Source organism: Glossina fuscipes, unplaced genomic scaffold (genome assembly GCF_014805625.2).
Source record: "Glossina fuscipes isolate IAEA_lab_2018 unplaced genomic scaffold, Yale_Gfus_2 73, whole genome shotgun sequence".
Lineage (NCBI taxonomy): Eukaryota > Metazoa > Arthropoda > Insecta > Diptera > Glossinidae > Glossina > Glossina fuscipes.
Genome location: NW_023998436.1, coordinates 1,327,620 through 1,351,734, shown reverse-complemented (window position 1 = coordinate 1,351,734; position 24,115 = coordinate 1,327,620). Strand labels below are relative to the sequence as shown.

Genomic DNA, 24,115 nt, shown 5'->3' with positions numbered 1-24,115 from the left:
CAGATGACGCTCACTTCGTATATATATACTTCGTACTTAATATAATTTTCGTAGAGAGAACAAAAGAAGAAGTAGTTTTCAAATTTGGCTTGCTTTCTTACTTAAATAGTCTGTTCCCGAAAAAAGATTTTCAACTAAGTGCATGTCGCGAAACATTTTATTCTAAACGTGTTTATCTTTTGCTACGTTACGAAACAAAATACCAATGTTATGCTCCAAAATAGATAATCCATTTTGTTTCTTAACAATTTTTTTGTAAGCCTAATAATCTTTGACAACGATAAGTAATAGGTGTACAAGTAAACTGCTTTCGTTTTTTTTTTTTTACTAAATTTCAAGTTTAATAATGGAAACATGCGCCATCATTACCTACGATGTTGCACCGTTTATCGGATAGCTTATGCATGCATGCCTTCGCGGTAGAAATTTGTGGGTTTTGGAGACGAAGTAGCCAATGGCCCATTTTTATACATCTTCAACTTCTGTGAATCGGTGACTTGTTAAATATAACGGCATCGACCTGAATAAGTGGCAATCGGAAGCAGGCAGGTCTGAAGAATACCACGAGATTCTTTAAAGGCTCAGTCTAAGTTGAAAATCACTTCCTGGGCTGCTTTTATTGAAGACATACGGACGGACTGTAGTGATATTGTCTACATACTTCACGCTTGTCTGTGACAATTAATTGTATTACATTCTAGGGCCACTCGAAAGTGCTACTTTAGGAGGGTTGGAGGTGTATGAGACCGATGTACGTACCTTTGCTTAGCTAGCTAACTCGCGAGATGTGGGAGCGGTTTAATGGCACTCCTCAGACTGTTGCAGAACGTATGCAAATTTCATCCTTTTCAAGGCACTAATTCTTTCCCCGAAATCTCGCAGACCACTTTCTAAGTGTTTTTCATCCCAAGGCAGCCTATTCGCTTCCGTAGTTTCGGCTGCATTTTTTTCTAATTTCATCCAGTGAAAAACACAGAAAAACACAGTGCCATAAATCGCACCCGCCTCTTTAAACTTGAAATATGCAACGAACGGCAGCTTGTAAACAAGTGCAGCTTACATCGTTCAAACATAAATATTTAGATTATCTGTACATGAAATTTTAGAAAGATTGAAGCTGTCAGATACGTTTTATGAAGCAATAAATTCCAGCGGAAATAATTTATTTGTACACCACAATAACTGTTGACAAAATATCTTTGTAGGCCGACATTATGTTGTAGCGCGATATGGCCACGGACATGACCTGCCGGAGATTTTCTTAAAAACTCGCATGGCAATCAACATGTTAAAGAATACTTGTTCAAAGACCCGATATTTGACTCTGATATTTTTTATTATTACTAATTCTTTTTTTTTTTTTGCTTCTTATTTTTTCAGTCACTTAGGAACCTTGTATTGTTGTTTTTACGTCTCAGAATCGGAAATGAATGTTATGAAGTCCTCAATACGAGTTCCTAATTGTTACAAACGGTGCTTAATATTTAGTGGTGGGTGCATTAAAAAAATTCAACCACATAAATTTTCATTACCGGCTAAAAGCATTTGCACTGTAACTTAAATAAAAATTTGATATGTAACTTAATAATCTTCACTTACCAATTTTATAAAGTTTTGTTACAAAAAAAAAGAAAGAAAATAAATGAATTTTGTAAACAAAAAAAAACAAAGCGAAATTACTTCCCATATTAAAGCAGATAAGATCGACATACTATAAAAGTATGCACGCAGAAATTGCTGCCGCTACATACGCCGTTTTCGAAATTGTGTGGAAGGAAACCAAACCCACCTTTGATTTTTGACTTTCTTGATGCTCCCATAATAGCAGCTGCGTTTTTGTGTTTTTTAGACGGAGTGTACGGAGGCAAGCGAGCGTGAGCTATGGGTGAGGAGCTACCGAAAAGATTATCAAATACGTCCGGCTTTCCACTTGCACCCACGTTTCCAGTTCGTTTCGAACTACGTCGCTTAATATTGCTATTATCTGGCGGCGGTTCGAAAAGATCTTCATAGTCGGCCGAGCCCGGTGAGTAAGGACTCTCAATATCGTTTAGGTTAAAAGAGTCATCAGCATTTAATGCTGCCCCACCATTTCGTATATTCGCACCGCTACTACTGCTCCCACCACCGCTGCCCCCAATTTTCGGGATTGAGAACATTTTTTTGGGCATAGTCGGCGGTGTCGGACTAGAGATACTAGGTATATGTTGAACGTTGCCGGAGGATAGTAAAACGTTTGAGAGAACGGTAATTGCGTTTGTATCATCACTTTTATCGCGCATAGACTCGTCATGTGGGTTAACGGAACTTATGCTATTAGTAAACTGTGAATCATTTGATTTATTTGCAAGATCCTGGCTGTTGTTTGCTGTTGATTTAGAATTCATCAGCGCCATAACCAAATCGACGGGATTAAGTGAAGTACCTTGCGGTCCACCGCTGCCTATACCTGGTATTTGATCTCTACGTTGATCGTCGACTGTGGCAATATGTTTTTGACTGGATTCTACACTTTCGCACATTGCACTTTGTGAAACATCAAGTTGCGTGGGCGGTGGCGTCGGTGAGCGTGGTGATATTGAGGGAGACTTAGTCGGTTCGAAAGGATCGTATGCATCTGGCGAACACGGGCCTGATTCTGGTGGTGTATTGGGCCCGATTTTCTGATTACTTTGACCATGCAGAGATTCTATATCTTGACGGTGTTGATCCTGTTGTTGTTGCTGCGCATGGTCGTCCAAACACGGATCGGAATTTAAATCATCGTCATCGTCTTCGTGAAGAGGATTTCGCACTTTGTTTTGTTTCTTCGGTTGCAAATTAAATTTCACCAGAGGTGGCTCTGGGGGTGTTTTAGGTCCAGTTTGTGGTATATCATAGGATTCTTCATGTATTGCATCTAATCTCTCAGGTGATTGATCCGAACATTGACCTCCGCTGGCATCCCCCCTTTGATTACGATGTGTTTCATCCAATTCCTTGGGGCTGGATTCACTTCTCCGTCTTTCTCGCCTATGTTCACGTTGACTTTCGTGATTATCTTCGCTGTCCGTTAGAACTATGACATCCGTGGGTTCTTGATGAACTTGAAAAGGAGACCTCTCTAAATCTATAATTGCGATGGGCTTGGTATCGATTTTTTTCCGTTTCTCTTTACGTTTTTTTGTATTCGTACTACAGTTCGTAAGTCTATCAATCGATATGCGTCTGTTCGAGAGTAAGTCCTCGCGATTTGGTGGTAATGTAACAATTGTTTGTTGTGGTACATGTTGTTGGGTCGAAGGAACTTCTTTGTTGAAACTAACACTAACAAGAATATTATTGCCAGAGGCAAATACTTCTTTGGATGGGACAGGTTCGGGAGTTTCGGTACGTCGTTTGCGTTTTTTTTCTTTGCGAATTTCTCGTCGTTTTTCACCTTTTTTCTTCTTTTTAGTGCGTTTACTTTTTTCTTTACGACTTGATCGCGAGACACTTCGTCTAATATCGGGTTGATAAATCGCTATGGCTGTATCATCTTGTTCAGAGTGAGGAGAGTGCATGGGAGGAGTCCATGAAATATTTTTGTCCTGTGAGTAATCATACTCCGTAGCAATAGCTGGTGGGGGGCTTGGTGACGGTGACCATTCGTGCTCCTCGACTTGCGATGTGATTCGTGGAGAACGTGTTCGACGTCGTTTCTTTTTTGGTGGCTTTTCCACTTCGAAAACCTCCTGACGTAAAATTCTTTGGTTGGGAGAAGGGGTTAGGCTAGGAATGCGTCGTTTACCCTTCTTTTTCCTCGATTCTTTTGATTTTCTCTTTTTGCCTTTCAAGCGTGGGCTTTTTGTGCGGGTACGGCTACGGCTACGACTTAAACGTGGAGTGTAGCGAGGTGATAATGAACGTGAACGAGAGCGTGAATGTGAACGAGTTCGTATTAATGCTTTACGCGGTTCCAATGATGGCGATCTGCCACGTGATCGGCGCATGATTTTACGTCCATTCATTTGATGGGTTGGACCACGAGAAAAGGACCGTGATCTTATTGCACGCAATGGGCTACGGGAACGTGGCCGGAATGGCGACTTTCTAATTTCAAGAGAAACCGATCGTCTCCGCATCGGCGTGAATCGCCGAGGGGATGGTGACAGAGAGCGATTACGATGTGTGGGCCCAGGTGATGGAGATAGACTAATACTTAGCCGACGATTGCGACGAGCTTGTATAGATATAGATCGAGAGCGCGAACGTGAACGTGATCGAGAGCGTCCTGGAGAATATGACAGCCTGTTGGGCAAGGCTCTTCGTCCTCTACTAACTGACCGGCTATTCCTTCTAGGTCGAGAAGTATCGCGACCGTAACGGTCTTTAATCGCTCTGTGTGAATGTTGACCAACTACATTACGCACGTCATAGCGAGGTAATTCTCGTCGTTTATTTCGTTGTTGACCTCTAGAAAAACGACCTCCTTCTCGACCACCGTCTCTGTGATTCCCTCCCCAACGATTTTGATTCTCTTTATTGTTGGACCTACTTCGTGATCTACCCCTACCCCGATTACGTATTGAACGTGATCTTGATCGAGATCTACCTCTAGACCGATTTGATCTATATGAACGCGAACGTGATCTTACAGGTGACTTCGTTCTGCGTCTTTTATCCGATCGCTTATAGTACTGTTGTTTGTCACCACGATAGTTACGTTCTTTCTGTTTACCGCTCACTTTTTTAAACGTCTCAACATTATCTTTGTTGCGTTTATCGCCCCCTTGCCGTTTGTTTTTATTGCGTTCTTTGCTGCGATCTTGATCATTTTCATCTTCGTCGTCAGATATCATTTCAGTATCCATGTTATCGATAGGTTCCTCGTTGACTTTTTCATCTAGTTTAATTATTTCGGGACTTGCCGCCTCAGATGGAAGTTGTTCGGGAACGGGTGCACCGCCGCCTTGATCGGACTCTTCAGTTTCATTCTTTTCATCCAAACAAGGTGTATACGAACGATCTTGTTCAGGATTTTTCTTGTTCTCGTCGCTGTCAGTGTGTGCTAAAATGTTTGCTGTAGTGTTATTATTAGGTGATACAATTTTATCATAACCTTTTGGTCGTTCTATATCTAATTCTTCCCAATCACTATCATCATATAAATCAAGTACCCCCTTTCGACTTGAGGCAACTACTTCCGTTTCGAGTGCACGCGTATCTGAAGCTGCAGAGCTTAGCGATGGAGCCCGTACTGCCGACTGACCGATGTCTTTATCTGAACGCGTTTGCTTAGACTCGTTCGATTTAAATATAGTCTCATTTTCTATTATGATGACGTTATCACTATCTAATGATGAACTGTCATCATCACGATCAGGTTCTATAACCGCATTTGTAATTTTTGTATTTTCATCATTATTATTATTATTATCATTATTGTCACCATCATCGTCATCGTCGCCCTCACCCTCAATTTCACGATCAACAGCTTTTTCCGTACCTTGAAAATTTTCATTTGTATCTTCGTCAATTTCTTCTGTAGGATTTTCCGGTTCATATAATTCTGAATTTCGAACCGTTGCTGTTGTTGTTGCTGTTGCTTTATTGGCTGTGATCGAGTTTTGTTTTTCTCTTGGACTAGGTTCGGGCGGCATTGGTATTTCATCATCATCATCTAATTGTACTAAATCTTCGTTCTCATCGTCTTCCTGAGAAGTGATAATTTGTGTATAGGAAAAAGAAAATGATATTCATGGTTAGTATACCATTTTTGTGGTTGTGTAGTGAATGTATTGTTTTCTGTATGTTTTCTGTTTTGTCAACATTTCAATTACAAAACAAAGCCCCCACGCCTTTTTCCTAACATAACAGCTAATAGATTACTGCAAATCAACCGATTAACAAATCATCTATGTACCGTTAAAAAAAAAAAAACATGAAAAGAAACCTTTAAGCAAAAACCAAGGGCACAATCATTGTTAGAAAGGCATACGAGCAACAAATGAATGACTAACGCGTATCTGGATGGAACAAATTTATAAATATTTATAAAAGCTTGTAGATATTCTTCCTAGCTGATCTGATTATTGTTGCGAAATAGGACTATTTTAAGCGGATGGAGCGAAATTTTTATGCTTAAAGTGCAAAATCGGTGCGCTGTTCATTCTATCTTTATCTTACTGGTTTTATCCTCAAAAACATCAGTGAAATTATCGGCTAAAGTCCCTTCTCTCGTTTAGAAGGAATTTCTGAACACATTCAAACATTCCCGACATCGTGAAGTGAAATTTTTCTGAACAGTTTCCGAATTTAAATTTAAAAGTGGACCTAGCGCAGTCACAACTGTATTTTGAATATGTAAGCTACCGCAATAACCTCATCAATAACTTGCTAGCGCGGTGATTAAAAAAACGACTTGACGAAGAGGTATCTTAAGAAGTTAAGTTTGTCGGCATTCTTGCGCCGAATACCATTTAACTATTGCCACATGTGTGCAGCCCTGGAAATAATTGAGATATATTTTTTTTTGAATTGCCCTAAGCACGCCAAGTACTTAAGTTCGCGCAAATGTATGGAACCCTTAGTATTAACTGGGATATAATTTCTTAAGTGCTCTAAGCACGTCTGTCTATCTTTCTATTTATTCAGGCATTTAGATTGGTGCAAATATGTGCAGCGTTTAGAAGTACATATATTTTCTGGATTGTTCTAAGCGCGTGTGTCTATCTCTCTGTCTGTTCAGGCATTTAAATTCGTGCAGATATATGCAGCCATTGAAATTAATTGAGATATATTTTCTGGATTGCTCGAAGCACGTCCGCTGTCTATGTGTCCAAGCATTTAATCTCGTACAGATATATGCAACGTTTAGACGTAATTGAGATATATTTTGTGAATTGCTCTAAGCACATCTGTCTGTCTCTTTGTCTAACTGACTATTTGCCTAAGCATTTAAGTTCGTGCAGATATATATAGCGTTTAGAAGTAATTGAGATATATTTTCTGAATTGTTCACAACACGTCTGTCGGTCGATCTCTCCATGTGTTTTTGTGTTCATCCTACAAGTTGAAATTTGCGAGATATTTTGGTGAAAAGATTAAAAAAAAATTTCCGCTAAGATTAAAAAAGGTGTTCGCTTTGGAAAGCCCTCTCTTAATTAAGCCGTCTTATGAAAAACATTTAATAAATTAATAGGTGGAAATATTGGATGAAATACAAACGTTTTTCGAATGCCTTTGTAGTAGGAAGTAATGTGCAATTTTCAATATTTTACCTACTACTTAATTTGGATCACATAGGCCCGTTGTTCGAATTCTTTCCCTTGTAAGTTCTCTCAGACAACAATGTATAATTTTTGATATTTTATGACGAGGATGCGTAGTACGGCATCGGATATTTAGTAGTTAGGCTTTTGCTCTTAACCGGGGAGCAATTATTTATGTTGTCATTGATGCTACTTGTCTATCCTTAGTCGCTTTGGCTATTATTTTGAACATTATGACAACATTTTTCATATGACATGGTTACATACACAATCCCGACAACCTTGGAACTGACTGTCTTTAAATTATTTATTTGGTTCTTATTATAAAACTGCACTAGTTCGCTTGAGTTTTCGGTTTTGACTTTACTTTGGTTCTTTATTCGACCTACTTCAACGGAGTGCCTCCAAATGAAATCTTTTAAAGCTCATATATGAATATGAGCAAGAAACCTAAACGCATCAATGAAAGTATTAACAAACTCATATACGAAGGCAAATGAAGTGAACATGAACGAGGAGTCTAAGCGCATCAAAGTATTAACAAACGAATTGATTCTGGTCTCATGAGAATGTGTCGCCATTCCGAATAGATACTTAAATAGTAAGAAGAAAGTAATAAACATTATACATCATACCTTAGCCTGAGTGGCTGCTTCGTTCACTGAATTGTTTTCAGATGATTTCGCTACTTCTTGCGATTCTTGAGAGTATACTGAAAAGTTTGGACAATTGGATGCGTCATCGTCGTTACCATAATCCGAATTTAGTTGAAACAAAGAAGTTGGCCCAGCAGAGAAATTTAAAGACGCGACAACTGGTGGCGGCGCGGGCGGTGGCGGTACACTCATCAAAACGGGCGTAGGTAATGCAATAGCTGCGGCTGGCGGTAAACCTGGTGGTGGTCCGCACACGGGCGGCGGTAGGCCGGCAAACAAACTGTTATCATTGGATGCGTTTATATTTTGCTGAAGTCCTAATTGTTGTATAGGCGGCGGTGGTAAATTTGACGGTATATTAACAACAAAACGATTATTTTGTTGGTGTTGTGTGGAGTCATTGCGCTCATTGTTGCGATTGTTTATGAATGGTAAAGAATTACGTTGTTGATTATTATTACGTTGATTATTTTGTTGATTGCGTTGTTGGAAGCGCAGTGGAAACGGTGAAAATGTAATTTGATTTTGATTGGGGTTATTATAGTTTGGATTATTGCTAAAGTTAAAATTGCCTCGTCCTACCATATGGAAATTTGATACTCCACCTGCAGCACCCACTCCACCAGTGGAATGTCTATATTGATTTCCACTACCAGTACTGCCGCCCCGATAATTCTGACCGCTGCTACTACTGTTATTGTTATTGTTGTAACGATTGTTATAACCTCCACCGCCACTATTGTTAAAACTGGCATTTCCTCCTCCGCGTGAATATAAAGGGGCTTCGGTAACAACATTTGCATCAGGACGATTACGCGGAATATTCGTCCTATCAATTTCAATCGCTGTTGCGAGTGGTGCTGTGCTTCCCCGATCTTCAGGTGCGTTCGGTAAGTTCAAAGTTCCATCGGGATTAATATGTACCTTCTCTAAGTTACGACTCGCGTTATGCCATCGATCTTGCATATTAATTATACTAGACAGTATATCGGAATTGTTAGTCGTTGGAGCGAAGCAGGCCGGACGTGATGTTTGATTTCCCATTAAACTTCTAAGCAATAAACCTTTACGGTTTCTGTAGGGGGCATTACAAGATACACGTACCGAAGTTTGTACGGCCATACCTGGGCCACTTTCAATGTGTATTTCATTTTCGATATCTTCGCCATTGTCACTGTCTGAGAAATATTCCAAATCATTACGACTCCCAAACAGAGAAAATGTAGCACCAGTGCCAGAGAGCTGAGACGTATATTTTACGTCCTTTTTCACACCAAACTGTTCAGCTAAGCTTTTGCTTGCCGCTTTTGCTTTACGTTTTGAGCGGATCTTTCGCCTCCGCTTTCGAATAATTTTTTTTGTTGTCTTAATAGCAAATTTTTCATCGAAATTATTCAAATCGTATTCAACAACGTATGTACGTCGCCTGCCTGGCTTGCGACGCCTACGTCGCTTTCTTGTCCTTGATACGCCACTATTCCTTTGATTCCTTTCGGCGACCGTACGTCTAGTTTTTGTCGTAGTAGTTGTTGTTGTTGTCGTAGTTGTTGACCGAAGTCTTCGCGAGGTCTGCGAAGAAGTTCTTGTAGCTACATTCATTTCCAACTGAGAACTACTACCCCTTGTACGTCTAAGAACAGCTGCTCTAATTCTTTCATTTTGACGCGTACGTAAAATTCTTGGTTGATGTACTTCGCGTACATGTAAAAGACTATCCGGGATACCCATATCCCTAATATCTTCATATAACATATTCAATTCCGCTTCCACATTATCATCTTCATCTTCATCTTGTGAATCAACGCAATTATCACAATACCATGATCCTTCTGGTACTTCCACCAGCGATGGTGTTAAACAATCCATATGATAGCCTTGATTGCAATGATCGCACAACAACATCACATCTTCCCGATCCGATCTATTACATATCTCACAATTTGTTACATCATCTTCAGATTCTAAATCAATATTATCTACCGATTTTTTATTAAGTAAATTAGGATCAACATTTATTTCGCGTAATATTCGACGATTTTCATATGATTCACGCACGATAATCCTTTGAAATTCGATACGATCTATCGGACATGTTTGCACATTCTTCGACCAAGCTTCAATGCAATTGGCACAAAAAATATGCTGACATGTTGACGGCGAACCGATTTCTTGCTGACGAAAAGTTAATAGACAAATCGGACATTTTTCTAATAAATCATTACTACTGCTATCCGATGTGAAACCATTTTCAACTTGAGCCTTTTCCTCTAATGCCGCAGCAGCGATTGCGTCTTTATTTAGTTCAGATTTTTCATCATATTCATTTTCCGATTCCAAAATATTCTTCTTTTTCGACGATTTATTCATTGTAATCTAAAAATATATAAAATTTAAAAATATCAATTAATATGTATATATATCTATATATATGTATATGTATGTATATATAATTTTTTTTATTATTTTTTTATTTTATTAATCTTAATAAGAAATATAATCATTAATACAATGAACATGTAGGCATTTGTACAGATTGATAGAACAAAATTTTGCATTAGAAAAACATGAACAAGCAGTTTTTTCATCGCCATGTTTCAGATAATGGTCATTATCCCTGCCCGATAAAAATTCTTCTTTTGAGGGAACGTACTTAGAAGTTTGAAGAATTTTCCCTTTTTCAATTTTCTCTATGTTCTTTATAAGCAAAGTTAATTATGCGAACTGAAAAGCACTTTCTAGCGGATTTAAAGTAAAGATACAGTACAGTAGTTGGATTTCATAAGATTTTAAGTTTTTATTTGTTCTTCATTGTTTTCCTTGTAAAGCATGCTTCAACGAGAAATGCATGTCATTTTTTTCCCCTAGTCTTCTATTTCATTTCTTTGGACTTTTCCATTTTTTAAGTTTCATAAAACTTACGTAGTTCTTCGAATGACGAAAAGGCAATGCTGCGCTTAATGATGTCGCCTTAATGCAACTTCAATCACGAGTATGTAGGTACGAAACTGGCGATTCTATTTCTTCGAATTTTTTCGCTCCCTATTATCTATAAATAACTTACTCCACTTATTTAATATTACATCATTAGACTATAGATTTAACATCTTAGATTATGGATTTAACATCTTTATCTTTATGCCTTCACCTAGTTGATATAATCTTTTTGAATGGTACTCTGGTATGCTGGATTGCCAGCGGCAACTAAACGAAAACCCATATACTCGGAACTTCAACTCTGCGATCTGCAGATCTTCTTCGTAGCAGGCGCAAGTTTCACCGACAATGAGTAGAAACAACTACTCTTCTCGGTGCCATCCAATATCGGTTGAAAGATTTTTTGGTACGGACTTCGCCTATTTTTCGGCTTGATTGAAACATTTACTCTCTTCCCAGCTTACGACCGAAAATGTGAAACACTTCTTACTCCGGAAGATCGTTGTACACTTTAAATCTCTTCCGCAATACGTACTCGTCCTTTAACCCATTAATAACATTAGAACATATCACCACTTACTGGTCTCGATGAAAGCCATGCAATCGTTGTCTCCCTTTTGTGCTATAGCCGTGCGTATGCCAAAGCGTATAAGTTCTTAGAAAATATATGATTGTGAGTAACACTTTCCTTCAAGAGTGGCCATCTCTTCACTCTAAGGCCTTCAACGTCTTTAAACCACTAACTCATTTTGGCTTAGATATGTGTGAACAAATGAAAGTACCCTTGACGTAACCTACGTCTAGGCCAGGGGTGGGCAACTGTTTCCATCAATAGGCCAATTTTAATTATTGTACCACTGCGGGAGCCAAAAAAAAAGGCTTCACGAATGAAGGCAGATAAAATCCATTTGCTATATGCGAGCAAATTGAGTTATTTGGCACTTTAAACATAGCAGGTCGCACTCGACTATATCACGGGCTTGCAGTTGCCCATGCCTGGTCTAGACTAAAGGATTTGATTTTCTAGCTGAGTAAAACGAAATACAATTTTAAAACAATTCTTATATACCAAAAGAAAGAAAACGAAGAATACTTGGGTCTTCTCTACTCGTCTACTTGTCGTTGTCTACTTGTCTTCGCCACAAATACTCTGACCGCTGATGGCTAGTACGTGCCGTTATAAAAGAGGTGAAGCCCTTTGTTAATATTGTTGCTGTTGCTTGCTGTTATCTAGATCCTGTTACCAATAAAGATAACAGCGTTGACTCCTAATAAGGTCATTGTCTATTCCGAAATGGTATTTGAGTTAAACAGTGATTTCATCAATAACTTTCACTAATGACCGTTAGTAAATTATGAAATATTATGTAATAATATAGCAAAGTATTTGGTTTCTCTCAATATTGAGTCCTCTTGCGAATGGAAAAGTTTCAATACATTTTAATATTTGTCGATATATATTTTGAAATTTTGTACGAAATTTAGTCTTTGGCTTTTAAGTTTTTGAATAGGATAATACCTATACTTGCACTCATTATTAGAACTTATTACATCCTGCACTACTTATGATATAAAAGTATATTAAGTTTATGCGGATGTATGCAGAAGGACTTGAGATAGATCCACCTTTTATTAGAGCCTGTCTGTCCGTCTGTCTCGTTTTCTTGTGTTCAATTTTTGAGACATTTTGATGAAATTTGGTATACTGACGTGATTTGGCTCCAGCATGAACGATACTGAAAATGCTTTCAACTGGGCCACTGCTTCAACCACTTCCAAATATGACACCTTGTCTTGAAAACCTGATGCATGAGTAACTGTAGGTTGGTGTGGGGTATTTAATAATTGACTGTGCCCCACTACTTTCATTTTACTTACATTTTCTAATAAGAAACAAAAACCTAGAACTAGGTACTAAAAAAAATTGGAATACTACTTAATGCTATAAGTAGCTACGACTCTTTTAACAACATTTTTATAATCATATTTAATAAATTTAAGTATCAAGCGTCATATGTTCGTTGACTTAGTTACGCCATCCATCTAGACTTTTGGTGTGATTTTGATAACTTTGACGGCATATACCGTCAATGTAATAGGAAGATAAAATGAATTTTATATAAGGTTAACCATGACGAAAATAAATTTCGAAATTTCTTGTAAATTTCGTCGAAGCGTTAGAATAGAAGAATATTCTCCTTGATATCAAGAAAGGTTTGCTGCTAATCAGTTTGCCCACTTTCCAAGATGCGCTTCAAAGAGATATATGTGTGCGTTTACTTTAATATTCAATTCTTATGATTGTTATCTTAACTGAAGCTACATCCGTGCAGGGATAGACTATCGGAGGGGATTTATACTGGCCCATTTGAGCCACCAATAATCTCGCTGTGAAAGCTTTTGAATCACACTGGAAATGTTTTGCATTTCCTTATAAAATTAAATATTGCCCTACTACCTGCAGAGAAAGTTCAGGTGCCACCCAACAAAATGTTCTCATAACCTTATATTAGCTAAACTTAACTAAGAAAATACATATAAACATACATGGATACATAAATATTTTATAGGTTTGCAAATAAAATAATAATTATTCATAACTTACGAAATCGAAAGTCTTAGCATAAAATTGAATTTTAAACTTTGTAAAAAAAGAATTGAAATTGAAAATCAATGCTCGAAAGCTAACGGTAACGAGGTGATCATCCGTTAAAGACGGTTTCAGTCCTTTCTCATAATCTTTGCAAATTTTTGGCTTTTACGGCGGTAACAGTAGCAAGAAAGAAGCAAGGTAGACATACTGGAGAATATAGAGGGCATGAAAAATGTGCCACAATTGCAAAACCTGCTGAAAATATAATAAAGTACATAGGACATGACCACCATTGCACACACCAAATTTCCGAATACGGAACACATATATGCCAGAGCAATTTTAAAAATGAACTTATTCGCTATTGATTAAAAAACCCTATTGACAATAAAGTCGTTCGCGTACGTCTCAGAAAACGAACTCTCTTGAAAATGGAAATTTCCGCACGTGGAATTTGGTGCGGAGATTTTCTTATCATTTTAACCATAACACAATTACTATTCTAAGCAAATTAGGAATTTTTAAGGAAACTACTGTCGCTGCCCTATATACACTTAGTAACTGGCCAAGTTTGAATATTAACTTTCCTGCAATACTAGCCATGGAGAGCAATAGGAAGGATTAGTTCATTCCCTGCCCATTCCTTACAAATGTTTCGTTATTACGATGCTATTCTAGTAAGTGGTATAAGCTCTTCACAGAAAGCCGAGAAAATATTAATGACGTTGTCTCCCCTGGACGGCGCAACACATCAACATCCGATCAAAGCGTTCAGGCAGGAAAGAAAATTGTTGTGGAGCATTTTCGAATTATTATTGGAGAAGTTATTGAAGGTGTTTGCCAGGATAACGATGACACGATAAGCGCCAGCCCACCTCCCGTCACTCGATCGTAATTTTTTGGCAAAAAACCGCATTGCAATCATGTCTTAGCCACAGTGTTCACCGGGCTTCACTGCCTGCGGCTTCTTCGTGTTCTTAAAACTGAAAAGACCCAGGAAAAAATCGAGCTTTGCCACGATTACGGATATAAAGACCGCATTGGTGGATGAGCTCTTGTCATACCAAAAAGCTCATATCAGAAAAGCTTCGGGGATTAGAGAAAGGGAATCTAAGGCGAATTACTTTGAAGGGGTCAAAAAATGTTAATGAATAAATATTTTTCGTGAAAAAATATATTTTTTGAACACACCCGCATTACAAAAACCTCAACCTACAAATCAATCGGTCAAAAAATTCCTTTTAATATAATCGGCGGTAGCTAAAGAGGAAGTGTATAAATGTATGAAGAAATAATAAACTCATGAAACAATGTAAACACTTGACATTCCGTTTTCATTAACTCTTATTAGATGCACAAATAAATTCCCTCCGCTGGAATTGGTTGCTTCATAAAACGTGACTCACTTATGTAAGTTCGAGTTGTTTGCTAGTTGTCGTCCAGCATACATCAAAGTTTAAGGCGATGGTTGTCATATACTGTACTTCGCTTTTAACTGGAAAGAATGCATCTGGAGTTACGGAAATAATTAATTGGCATGGAGTGAAAATGCAGTAAGCTACGAGATAGCTAAAAAGTGAATTTCGAAATATGGGGAAAAAAATTTATGTTTTGTAAACGATAAAAATTTGCGTACGTCCGCCAGTCTCCCGACAAAAAGAGCCAATGCAATATTTTTCATCTTAGGCTTGGTAATTTTACCGCATCAGCTATATTCCCCAGATCTGGCCTCTTTCGATTGCCACTTATTCAGCTTTTTACGAAAGTTGAAAATGTGTAAAAATGCGTCGATATCTATTTCGCGATCAAACCGGCTAGTTTTGTAGCAATTATATTTTAACTAAAATTGAATTTTAACAAAAAACGATGAGAATTGATTTGTACACCTATTATTTCCGATAACTGTGAAAGCGTATTGCACGTTTCGAAAGTATGTAAGTTGACCAAATAAGCCGTCTTTTGTGATCCATACTGTCCGCAGCCCTTTTTCGACATTTTGTTATATTTTTTAAGGAGTGGGAGAACATGATGCACTTTATTGTTAAAGTAAAAAGCGCGTCTTACTTCCGAAGCATTCCAATCACTTTTTATTACAACTCGTCCCCTTCTTATACAAATTCATTGTAGAACTACATAGCAAAATCGCCTTGAAACAAATCTAGGATATCAACAGCGTTGCTTCATGAGTTGTAGGCTTGCTTGTCACAACCATTTAGGTTCATATTCAGATTTCAGAATTGTATTTTCAATAAATTGACAGTTTAATGTCTGTAAATCTTTTTAACTTTTTAGTCATTTTAAACTTGGACCCTTTCTTTTTTTATAACATCACCATTCTCCTTTCTAATCATTTGCAAACTTTTTTTAAGTTGAAAATATTTTTGAACCTTGCGTACATTTTTTAGGCGAGATGCGGCTATAAAACGTAGTTGTAGGAAACGATACAGCTAGCTTAAAGTATAAATTCTTCTTCCTTCTAGTTTTGCCCCAAACACTTTCTTATAATCTTACATTGAGTTAACTAAATTAATCTGGTAGTATATGTATCAAGTTTAGTTTTCTACTTAACGCTGTGTATATAAATTTTTTCAAAACAAAAACAAATACATGACATCAACGTTTAAAGAGAAAGAGGTGGGAGTTCAGTTATCCCATGTTGACTTATAAAACTATCCGCTTTTCTTTTGTGATTTATATACTACATGAGTGTGGTCAAGATAACTAAGATAAATAATTTTTAAGATGAGATGTGTATAGATGTTTGGATTTTATCCCTTCCAAAGTTTACATCGATTTAAGATCGAAGCTGAATCTTAATAATATATGTAACGAATAAAGCGGAAGAAAAATTACACGTATCCCGATTTGATGCGTTACCAATATTAATATTTTTACTTTTTTTTTTTCTTTATGATTAAAAAATTTTCGGAACGCTGTGCTCTACAAATACAAAATGCTTTTTAGTTATTAAATGAGATATTTTAGTCATATTCAAATGAATGTTATTACCTCACTGCCACTTGAAGAATCATCTGAAATGATACCGTTAAAATCGTTAAGGCGTCGTGAGCGCAATCGACGATTTGTTGCATTATACTGCCGACGATTATAGGCCTCTCCATTAATCGTATTCTTACGCCGGTTATTGCGTGTTTTTGAAGTTAATGGAAGAACAGCGTCATTACGTGTGCTGACCTCTTCGTCATCACTAGTGCGATCCAGTGATGACGAGGAATCTTCATCTGAGTCATCAAATTCAATGCGCATCACAATGCGACGTTTTTTCTGTTGATCCGTACGATCGTGCGCCCGACCATTACTGCACGATGGACGGGGATCAATATCTTCACTACAATCAGGTGAATCCTCCGACATTTTCGTTCTTATTTATCTTCTCTAAGCGCAATTATATATGAATTTTATATATTTAAGCGATAGGTGTTGAGAAATTGCTTTATTTATTTCTATTGTGAATATGTGAATAGTTAGATTAGGCATAATTAGAAAAACAAATTACATATCTGGCAATAAAATGCTCATTCGACTTAAACAGTATAATTTTTGTTAACTGAATTACAATTCAGTCCGCGGTAAAATTCTATGTATTCTCTGTTATCATAACACTAGATTTTGTTTGCATACGTGCTGCTGCTGGTGCTGCTGCGAGTTATTACTTACAGCTGAAACGGTTTACATAAAAAGCCAAATTGTGCAACTAATATATTATTTGTATTTTACTGTTTCTCTCTGTATGAATTAAATTATAATTAATCGATGTGTAATTTTAAGAAAACTACTACACTGCATATAAGTATATATATATATTTTTTTTTCTTTAATTTCTTCCGTTCTTCATAAAAGTTGAGTTCTTCTAAGAGAACAAATTTACAACACTTTTTCGGGCATATATTTGTCACACAATCATATTTTCACTATCTGTCAGTAGCACTGAAAACATTTCTTAACACGTTTATGCATTTTTCTTATTTATTTAATAATTTATAGCTCTACATATCATTTTTTAAAATCTTTGCACATTTATTCAATCGTTTTTTTCGCCATTTTCAATTCTTTTTAGAAGCTTCGTATTCGTAATTTTTCTTGTGTATGGTGAGAAAAATTTCATATTAAATTGTTGCCTGCACTGTGTCTCATCAATAAACTAAGACCAGTGCTGCCAAACAAGGGATAAAAAATCAATTTTATAAAGAGCAGGGTAATACTGTTGCCATGATGTTTTAAATTCTCCACTTCCGTTTCACTCTTTTTTGGTAAAATAAAAATCTGTCAACATGGGTCGTATGCACGCTCCTGGGTAAAATTGTGATTTTTTACATAAATTTCATTGAAATTTATAATTTTTGCTATCACACAATGATAAGTGATATACTGTGTCTACTAATTTTGGTTTCTAAAATGTTTAGCAAAAGTTGATAAAGGTTTCTTCTGCCATTAATTGATCAAGTGTGTCGCTTGTTATGTGTGTGTGTCGGTGTATCGAAGACATGCGATTAATATTCTATTTTCTTTTCTTGCTTACAGTAAGGGTATATCCCAATCAGCTTTACCTTATAGAAGAACAGTTCCATCTTGGTTGAAATTAAATGCCGAAGATGTTAAAGAGCAAATTAAAAAATTAGGGAAAAAAGGTTTAACACCATCCAAAATAGGTAATGGAGACTAAATTTCTTTTGTAAAAAAAGCAAGAATGTTGGAATTTTTTTCTTAAATTTCCAGGTATCATACTTCGTGATTCACATGGTGTGGCTCAAGTGCGGTTTGTTAATGGCAATAAGATATTACGCATTATGAAATCTGTTGGACTTAAACCTGACATACCTGAAGATCTATATCATATGATTAAAAAAGCGGTTGCTATACGCAAGCATTTAGAACGTAATCGCAAGGATAAGGATGGTAAATTCCGTTTGATTTTGGTTGAGTCTCGTATCCATAGATTAGCTCGCTATTATAAAACGAAAAGCGTACTTCCTCCGAACTGGAAATACGAATCGAGCACAGCCTCTGCTTTGGTCGCGTAAGGAACATTGCTTCGTACTAAATTTTCTTACTGTTTTATAATTTACAAATAAAACGAAAAAAAAAAAGTGTAATTACTATCAAATTTGAGTAACATAAAGCAAAAAAATAGCCGAGAGTTGCTTTCCCTCCTCTTTTTTTTAGATATTTTTCTGACTGCTTGAAGCATATGAGAGTAAGGTGGAGAGAATTTTGCATTTCTTGCAAGACCAATGCGTCGTGTTTTGTTTTGTAGGGCATGCTTAAGGACGTGTGGTATCTTTCGACGACAAACTCGTCCTTCTGAGAGACTTGTGCGATATGAGAATCGAATGCACATAATTTCAGCTAGTGATAGACGCCATAAATAATTCCAAAGGAAAAAAAAAACAGTTGGCAAACTAGCCCCGTATTGGAATTGGTCTGCTGTGGGATGACTGTACGGTTTTCAATAATAAGAATCTACAAATCGAACGTGAGAAAATTATGTTCGTTAGCGACCGAATTTTTTATATCCTTCAGCATCACGTTGTCCTATAAACGATTTCCAAAAAAAAGGAAAAATATAATTTCCATGATTTTTTCTGTTTTTATTCCCTACACTATTTGTTGTGCAGGGTACATTGAGTTAGTTAAGATAGACTTGCATTTTAGTATACGGATCCATTCAGAATAATAATCTGAATTTGTTTAAGCCTGTCTGTCCGCCTCTCAGTAAATTTGTGTTCAAGCTACAGAACGCACTTTTTGAGATATTTTTATGAAATTTAATACAGAGACGTGTTTTGACCCAAGGATAAACGCTATGAAAATGGTTCCCATCGGTCCACTCTTAGAAAGGATCAAAATCACATATAGTCTAGTGTTAATATACCTTCGTGTGCTGTACCACAAGTGGTGTAAAGTATAAAAAAAAAATACAAACGTACAGTAAAAAAAAATGTACAGTGATCCAGGTAAAAATGACATAAAGAGAACGATACTTTATTTGCTCGTAGAATTTGACCAGTTTAATTTCACTGTTTAATTTGATAAATTCTTTTATTAAAGTCTTGACTGGACAGAAGAAAAAGAAGAAGAATTGAGATAAATTTTTCTTAAAAAATGGCCATTAGGCATACGCTGACTGGACAAAAAGTAGCGTAAACAAGATTTCAAGACATCTTTAGTTACGCGTGTCAAAAAAAGTTCATCCTTACGTTATACTTTGGAATTGGAAATGATCAGCCAGTGAACACAGTCTATGGCAACACTAAGCTTACCAAGTCAACCGTTACATTCTAAAAAATTTTCCAATTTAATAGACATTATAATAGTTGCTTTCACTTTATGTTGTTAAACATAGAAATCAAAATTGTTTTTTTGTATTACGCCCTCAGTGTTATATTAAATTTTGTTGCATATTTGAAACATTTTAAATTGAGAATAAAAACTGCTTTCTAGTGCACATATTTTCAAGCAATTTTTACCTGATCTTGCTAAGCAGCTGACTTTCATCTTCATCCTCCTCCGTTTGTTATCCTTCGGAATAGCAGAACTGATTTAATAGCACCTGCTCTTCTGTCTTCTCGTTCAACTTACGGTTACAAGGAGTTGGAGGAGCAAACGCTTTTGGAACTGTTTTCTTTTTGCTCTTGTCTTAGTGCACTGCTGCCCATACATACTTAAAAGCGGATTCCTTTTAAGGTTTTCCCAATTAGTGATCATAAATATTGGCTGATGTCGCGCACAAGGTGAGAATTAAAACAAGTGAAAACTCTATAGTGGGAGCGTACTCACCGTATCATATAACGATTTTTCAAAATAGGACGTTATATTGGAAGTTGGCGAAAAAGCGGACCATTTTCACTATCATTCGTCTTAGCATCAAAACACGCCAATGTATCAAATTTTATCAAAATGTCTAAAAAAATTGCTACCTGTGGTTTCAACACAAGAAAGCATGACAACGGATAGATGAGATTAGAAAGTGTTTCACAATTACTTTCTAAATCGAGCGGTATAATAAAATGTGGATCCATCCCAAGTCCTTCTTGGTGTTGCAATTATCTTGCAACACTTGTGTCGCAAGTAGTGTAGGGTACAACCATTGTCTCAAATTGGATACAATTTTTTTACATGAATAATTATGTAGCAATTATGTAATGCTGATATTCTCAATAACACTTGAAAACCCATTGAAAACGATATTACATTATAAGAAAAGGAAGCGATTTATCCAATATTCGAATTTTGTTACGTTAGAGGAGAAGTAAATGAGCGAACTTCGAATTTTTTTACAAACATATATAAAATGATGCTGTACTAGTGTCCTATTTGTCGGTTTTTTAAGCAAAACGAGTTTTTACTTGGCAACATCTTTTTACGCTTACTCTCTAAAAAACCCAATTTTTAAACGAACACATGTTCAATTATTGAGAAGTGTAAACAAACATATACGCCTATTCTCTAAAGTGCCCAAATTTTATACGCGAACAGGATATTGCCCGGCATTAATTACTGTAAATTTTGTTTGTTCTGAGAGGACATTTCTTTGATTACTTTGCATCATCAAAGTATTTGTTGGCATTGTTATTATAAAATACTGTATTACTCGCGCTTGAAGAAGAGAGAGAGAAAAATAAAGAGAGTAATAGAAGCATCACTTTTTAACACCTCGATTCACAGTCATATGAGAGTAATTTAAATGAGCGAGTCGGAAACCTCCTCGTTTCATAGTCATGTGAGAGTAATTTAAATGACCGAGGCAGTGGAATATGTAGACGGTCCAAAATTTTGTTCAAATTTTCGGATTCTTGGAGACTTTTTGTGTGTTTGTTATCAATAACAGTGGTAACGCTGTTATTTAGCAGTCATTCCTTTGTCTGCTCTTTCGTTCTCATCATTTGTAAGAGCAAAGATTATGTTATGAATTTCTTGACATGACGTCGCATTCTCCCAACCATTTGCACGGTATGTATATAAGTGTGTATGTACGAAAAACAGAGACTTATGAAAATTTTCTTTAAAATTAGTCAAAGCATTTGGCGAACATAGAATTTCGAATTTGACAATTCTTTAAAATAAAGGGTTAAAAGAATACAAAATTATATTTATTACCTGCTTTTTGGCCTCCTTTCGTACATATGCACTTAAAAGCATATTACAGCCGTAGAATTTTGCATGCTTCGTCTTTCTAAACGTTTAAGAGAAAGCGACGTCATATGAAGAAACTATTAACAAAGTCCGTTCTCATACAAATAACGAAAATGAAACAACGAGCATACAAGTGGCTGCTAATTAACAGTATTACTACGGTTCTTGATAACAGACATACTAAAAGTCCTCAAGAATATCCGAATCTCAATTTTAAAGCAAATATTGGAACATCTACGTATTTCGCTCTAACTGTTATTATTCTCAGTTTAAAAGGTCTATATTCTCAATTTAAAATTTTAAAATTTTGCGTAGTTGTTGGCAGGCGCTTAAGCAAAACGACGACGAATTTTTACTTGGCGATATGAGAATATTGCTGAGAATTTTTAGCACAAAATTTTGTTCGCTCTGAGACGAAATTTCTTTGATTACTTACTTGTCATCATAGAGGCTTATTCACTAAAGTGCTGAATTTTTATAGAGAATTGCTAGCATTGTTATTATAAAATTCTGTTTTACTCAGTTCTGAAAAAGAGAGAGAGAGAAAAAATAAGGAGAATAAGAGAATAACCACTTTTTAAAATTAAATGAATATAAATCTAAACATTTTCATATATTTTTTCAGTGCAAATTTTTTTTTTAACGTGCGGATTTCTTGTCGCGATAGCTTGTGCGAGAAATAATAATATAAGGGTCTTGGTCGGGGTTAAAGTGTTTGTTCTGTTTTATACTGTGCGATTTTGGCAATTTGTTTAGAATTTTTTTTCCGCTTATATATACATACATAAAAGTATTTAATATGAAGAAATGAAATTTAGAAAATATAAAAGTACACAAATATAAGCAAAAAACGAAAAGAAAGTATGTAAAAATCAATAGAAAATATTTTTTTAAAAGAATCGGAAATCCTGTGAATTGTATGTGTGAACGTATGAGAAATAATAAACAGATCTTTTTTTTTCCTTCATATACCAAATAGTAAATTGGTTTTTTTTTGTATTAGAATTTTTAACACTCCAGGTAGCGAATTTCAGTTCTTGTTGCCGACACATACACATGTACATACATTTATATTTTTGATGGGTCTAAAGTTTAAGTAATAATGATGATGACGAAATTTGGATTAATGTGCAGAATAAATTTTAAGAATATTCGAAAAGAATTAAATTAATTTTGTTTTGTTTCAATTGTTGTTGTTGTTATTATTATGCTTACACGTGATTAGATAATTATACCGACTTATTGGTACTAAGGAAAAAACAAAAAAAAAACGAAAGAGGAAAAATTTTATTACTTTCTCATAGTAATAACATTAATGCAATTGTTGACTTATTTTCCATATGCTTGTAAGAGACATATACCGTTATTTTCATTATTCTACTCGAAAGTTAATTTGCACTTGAAAATTCATTTCCTTCTCTCTCTCTCTCTCTCTCTCTCTCTCTCTTTTCTTCACTATATTTTCTATTTTATTTACTCTCTCTGTGTTTTGTTACGTTTATATCTCGAATCTGTTTTTACTTTCAACGCAAGTGTTTATTGTTATTAGTTCTTGTTGTTGTTGCTGTTCCGGTCTTTGCTTTTTAAAGAACAACAACAATATAACAATATTAATAGATTTGAAAAAAGTTTGTAAAGCAATATAAGCAGAGGCGAAGCGAAATTATTAAAATTATTAAAAAATAACGAAGTGGTGGCTTTATGCCACTGAATAAATATTTGTGTGATAAGATGTCTGTTTATGTGAAATGAGTTTACATTTAAAAGTTTTGTAGAAAAGTTTATAGTAACAACAATAAAAATAAAGATTATTTCTCCCAACTAATTAATATCATGATAGAAAAAAGCACGTAAATGTTCTATAAGAATTATGACTGTGAGATTTCAGAGGGCAAATAACTCAAATTTCATTATGAATTTTTTTTTTTTTTTTGCTGGTTGTAATTTTGAATATTCATTGAGTAAATAGATGACTGTGTATTTTTCAAAAAATCGATTTTTTTTTTGCTCTTCTTTCGAGGACAAAAATTCATTAACCGCATAATATTTTCTGCTCGAAAATTTGGGATTTTCCATAAGTAAAATGTCTTGGACCTAGCGACTGATATTGCTATGTGCAATTTTAATGATGTTTTGACTAGTATTCTAAAAATCATTCAAGTTTTGAGGATGGATATTGATGCCTAATCAAACAATTTTGAAGCCGGTGCTAACTGGATCAAGAAAGTTGAGCGTTCTTTCACAGAAAACGGGCATGAAATCTCTGAGAAAATAACAAGAGGAGGAATATTTGAACTTGGGAGGGCAGTTTCATGATCCTGCAAACGGAAATTGATATAAAAGAATAATAAAAAATTTATTGTGATAAAAAAACATGTGTATCACACATGTTAAAGCTTTGAACGTCTTTATCACCAAATCCAGTTTCTCAATTCGGCAAGCTGTATAACTCAAGCAATTTTTATTTTATTCATTCGAATTTCTTAGGACAATCTCTAGTGAAATATGTAGGATTTTTTCGATAAGTTAATTGAAGCATTTTAAAC

General features: G+C 35.8%; 2 protein-coding genes across 4 annotated transcripts in view; one reads left to right on the top strand and one right to left on the bottom strand.

Annotated features, from left to right (window-relative positions):
• The window catches only part of LOC119638070 (PHD and RING finger domain-containing protein 1), a 33,363-nt gene extending 15,924 nt beyond the window's left edge, over positions 1-17,439 (bottom strand). For 2 of the 3 annotated variants that reach the window (XM_038034674.1, XM_038034676.1), the window contains exons 1-3: positions 16,425-17,439; positions 7,868-10,261; positions 1,790-5,675 (exon numbers count right to left, since the gene is read on the bottom strand). In XM_038034674.1, coding sequence (XP_037890602.1) covers positions 1,790-5,675; positions 7,868-10,261; positions 16,425-16,790 — 6,646 coding nt within the window. In that variant the 5' untranslated portion in view covers positions 16,791-17,439. The remainder of the gene's footprint in view (positions 1-1,789; positions 5,676-7,867; positions 10,262-16,424) is intronic. The other variant, XM_038034675.1, reaches the window with a different exon arrangement.
• Positions 17,440-17,656: 217 nt separating this feature from the next.
• LOC119638118 (40S ribosomal protein S13) lies at positions 17,657-18,529 on the top strand. The gene is made up of 3 exons (XM_038034748.1): positions 17,657-17,730; positions 17,958-18,085; positions 18,153-18,529. The coding sequence occupies exons 1-3, from the start codon at positions 17,708-17,710 to the stop codon at positions 18,455-18,457; spliced, it is 456 nt and encodes a 151-aa protein (XP_037890676.1). The 5' UTR covers positions 17,657-17,707; the 3' UTR covers positions 18,458-18,529.
• The last annotated feature ends 5,586 nt before the right edge of the window (positions 18,530-24,115 follow it).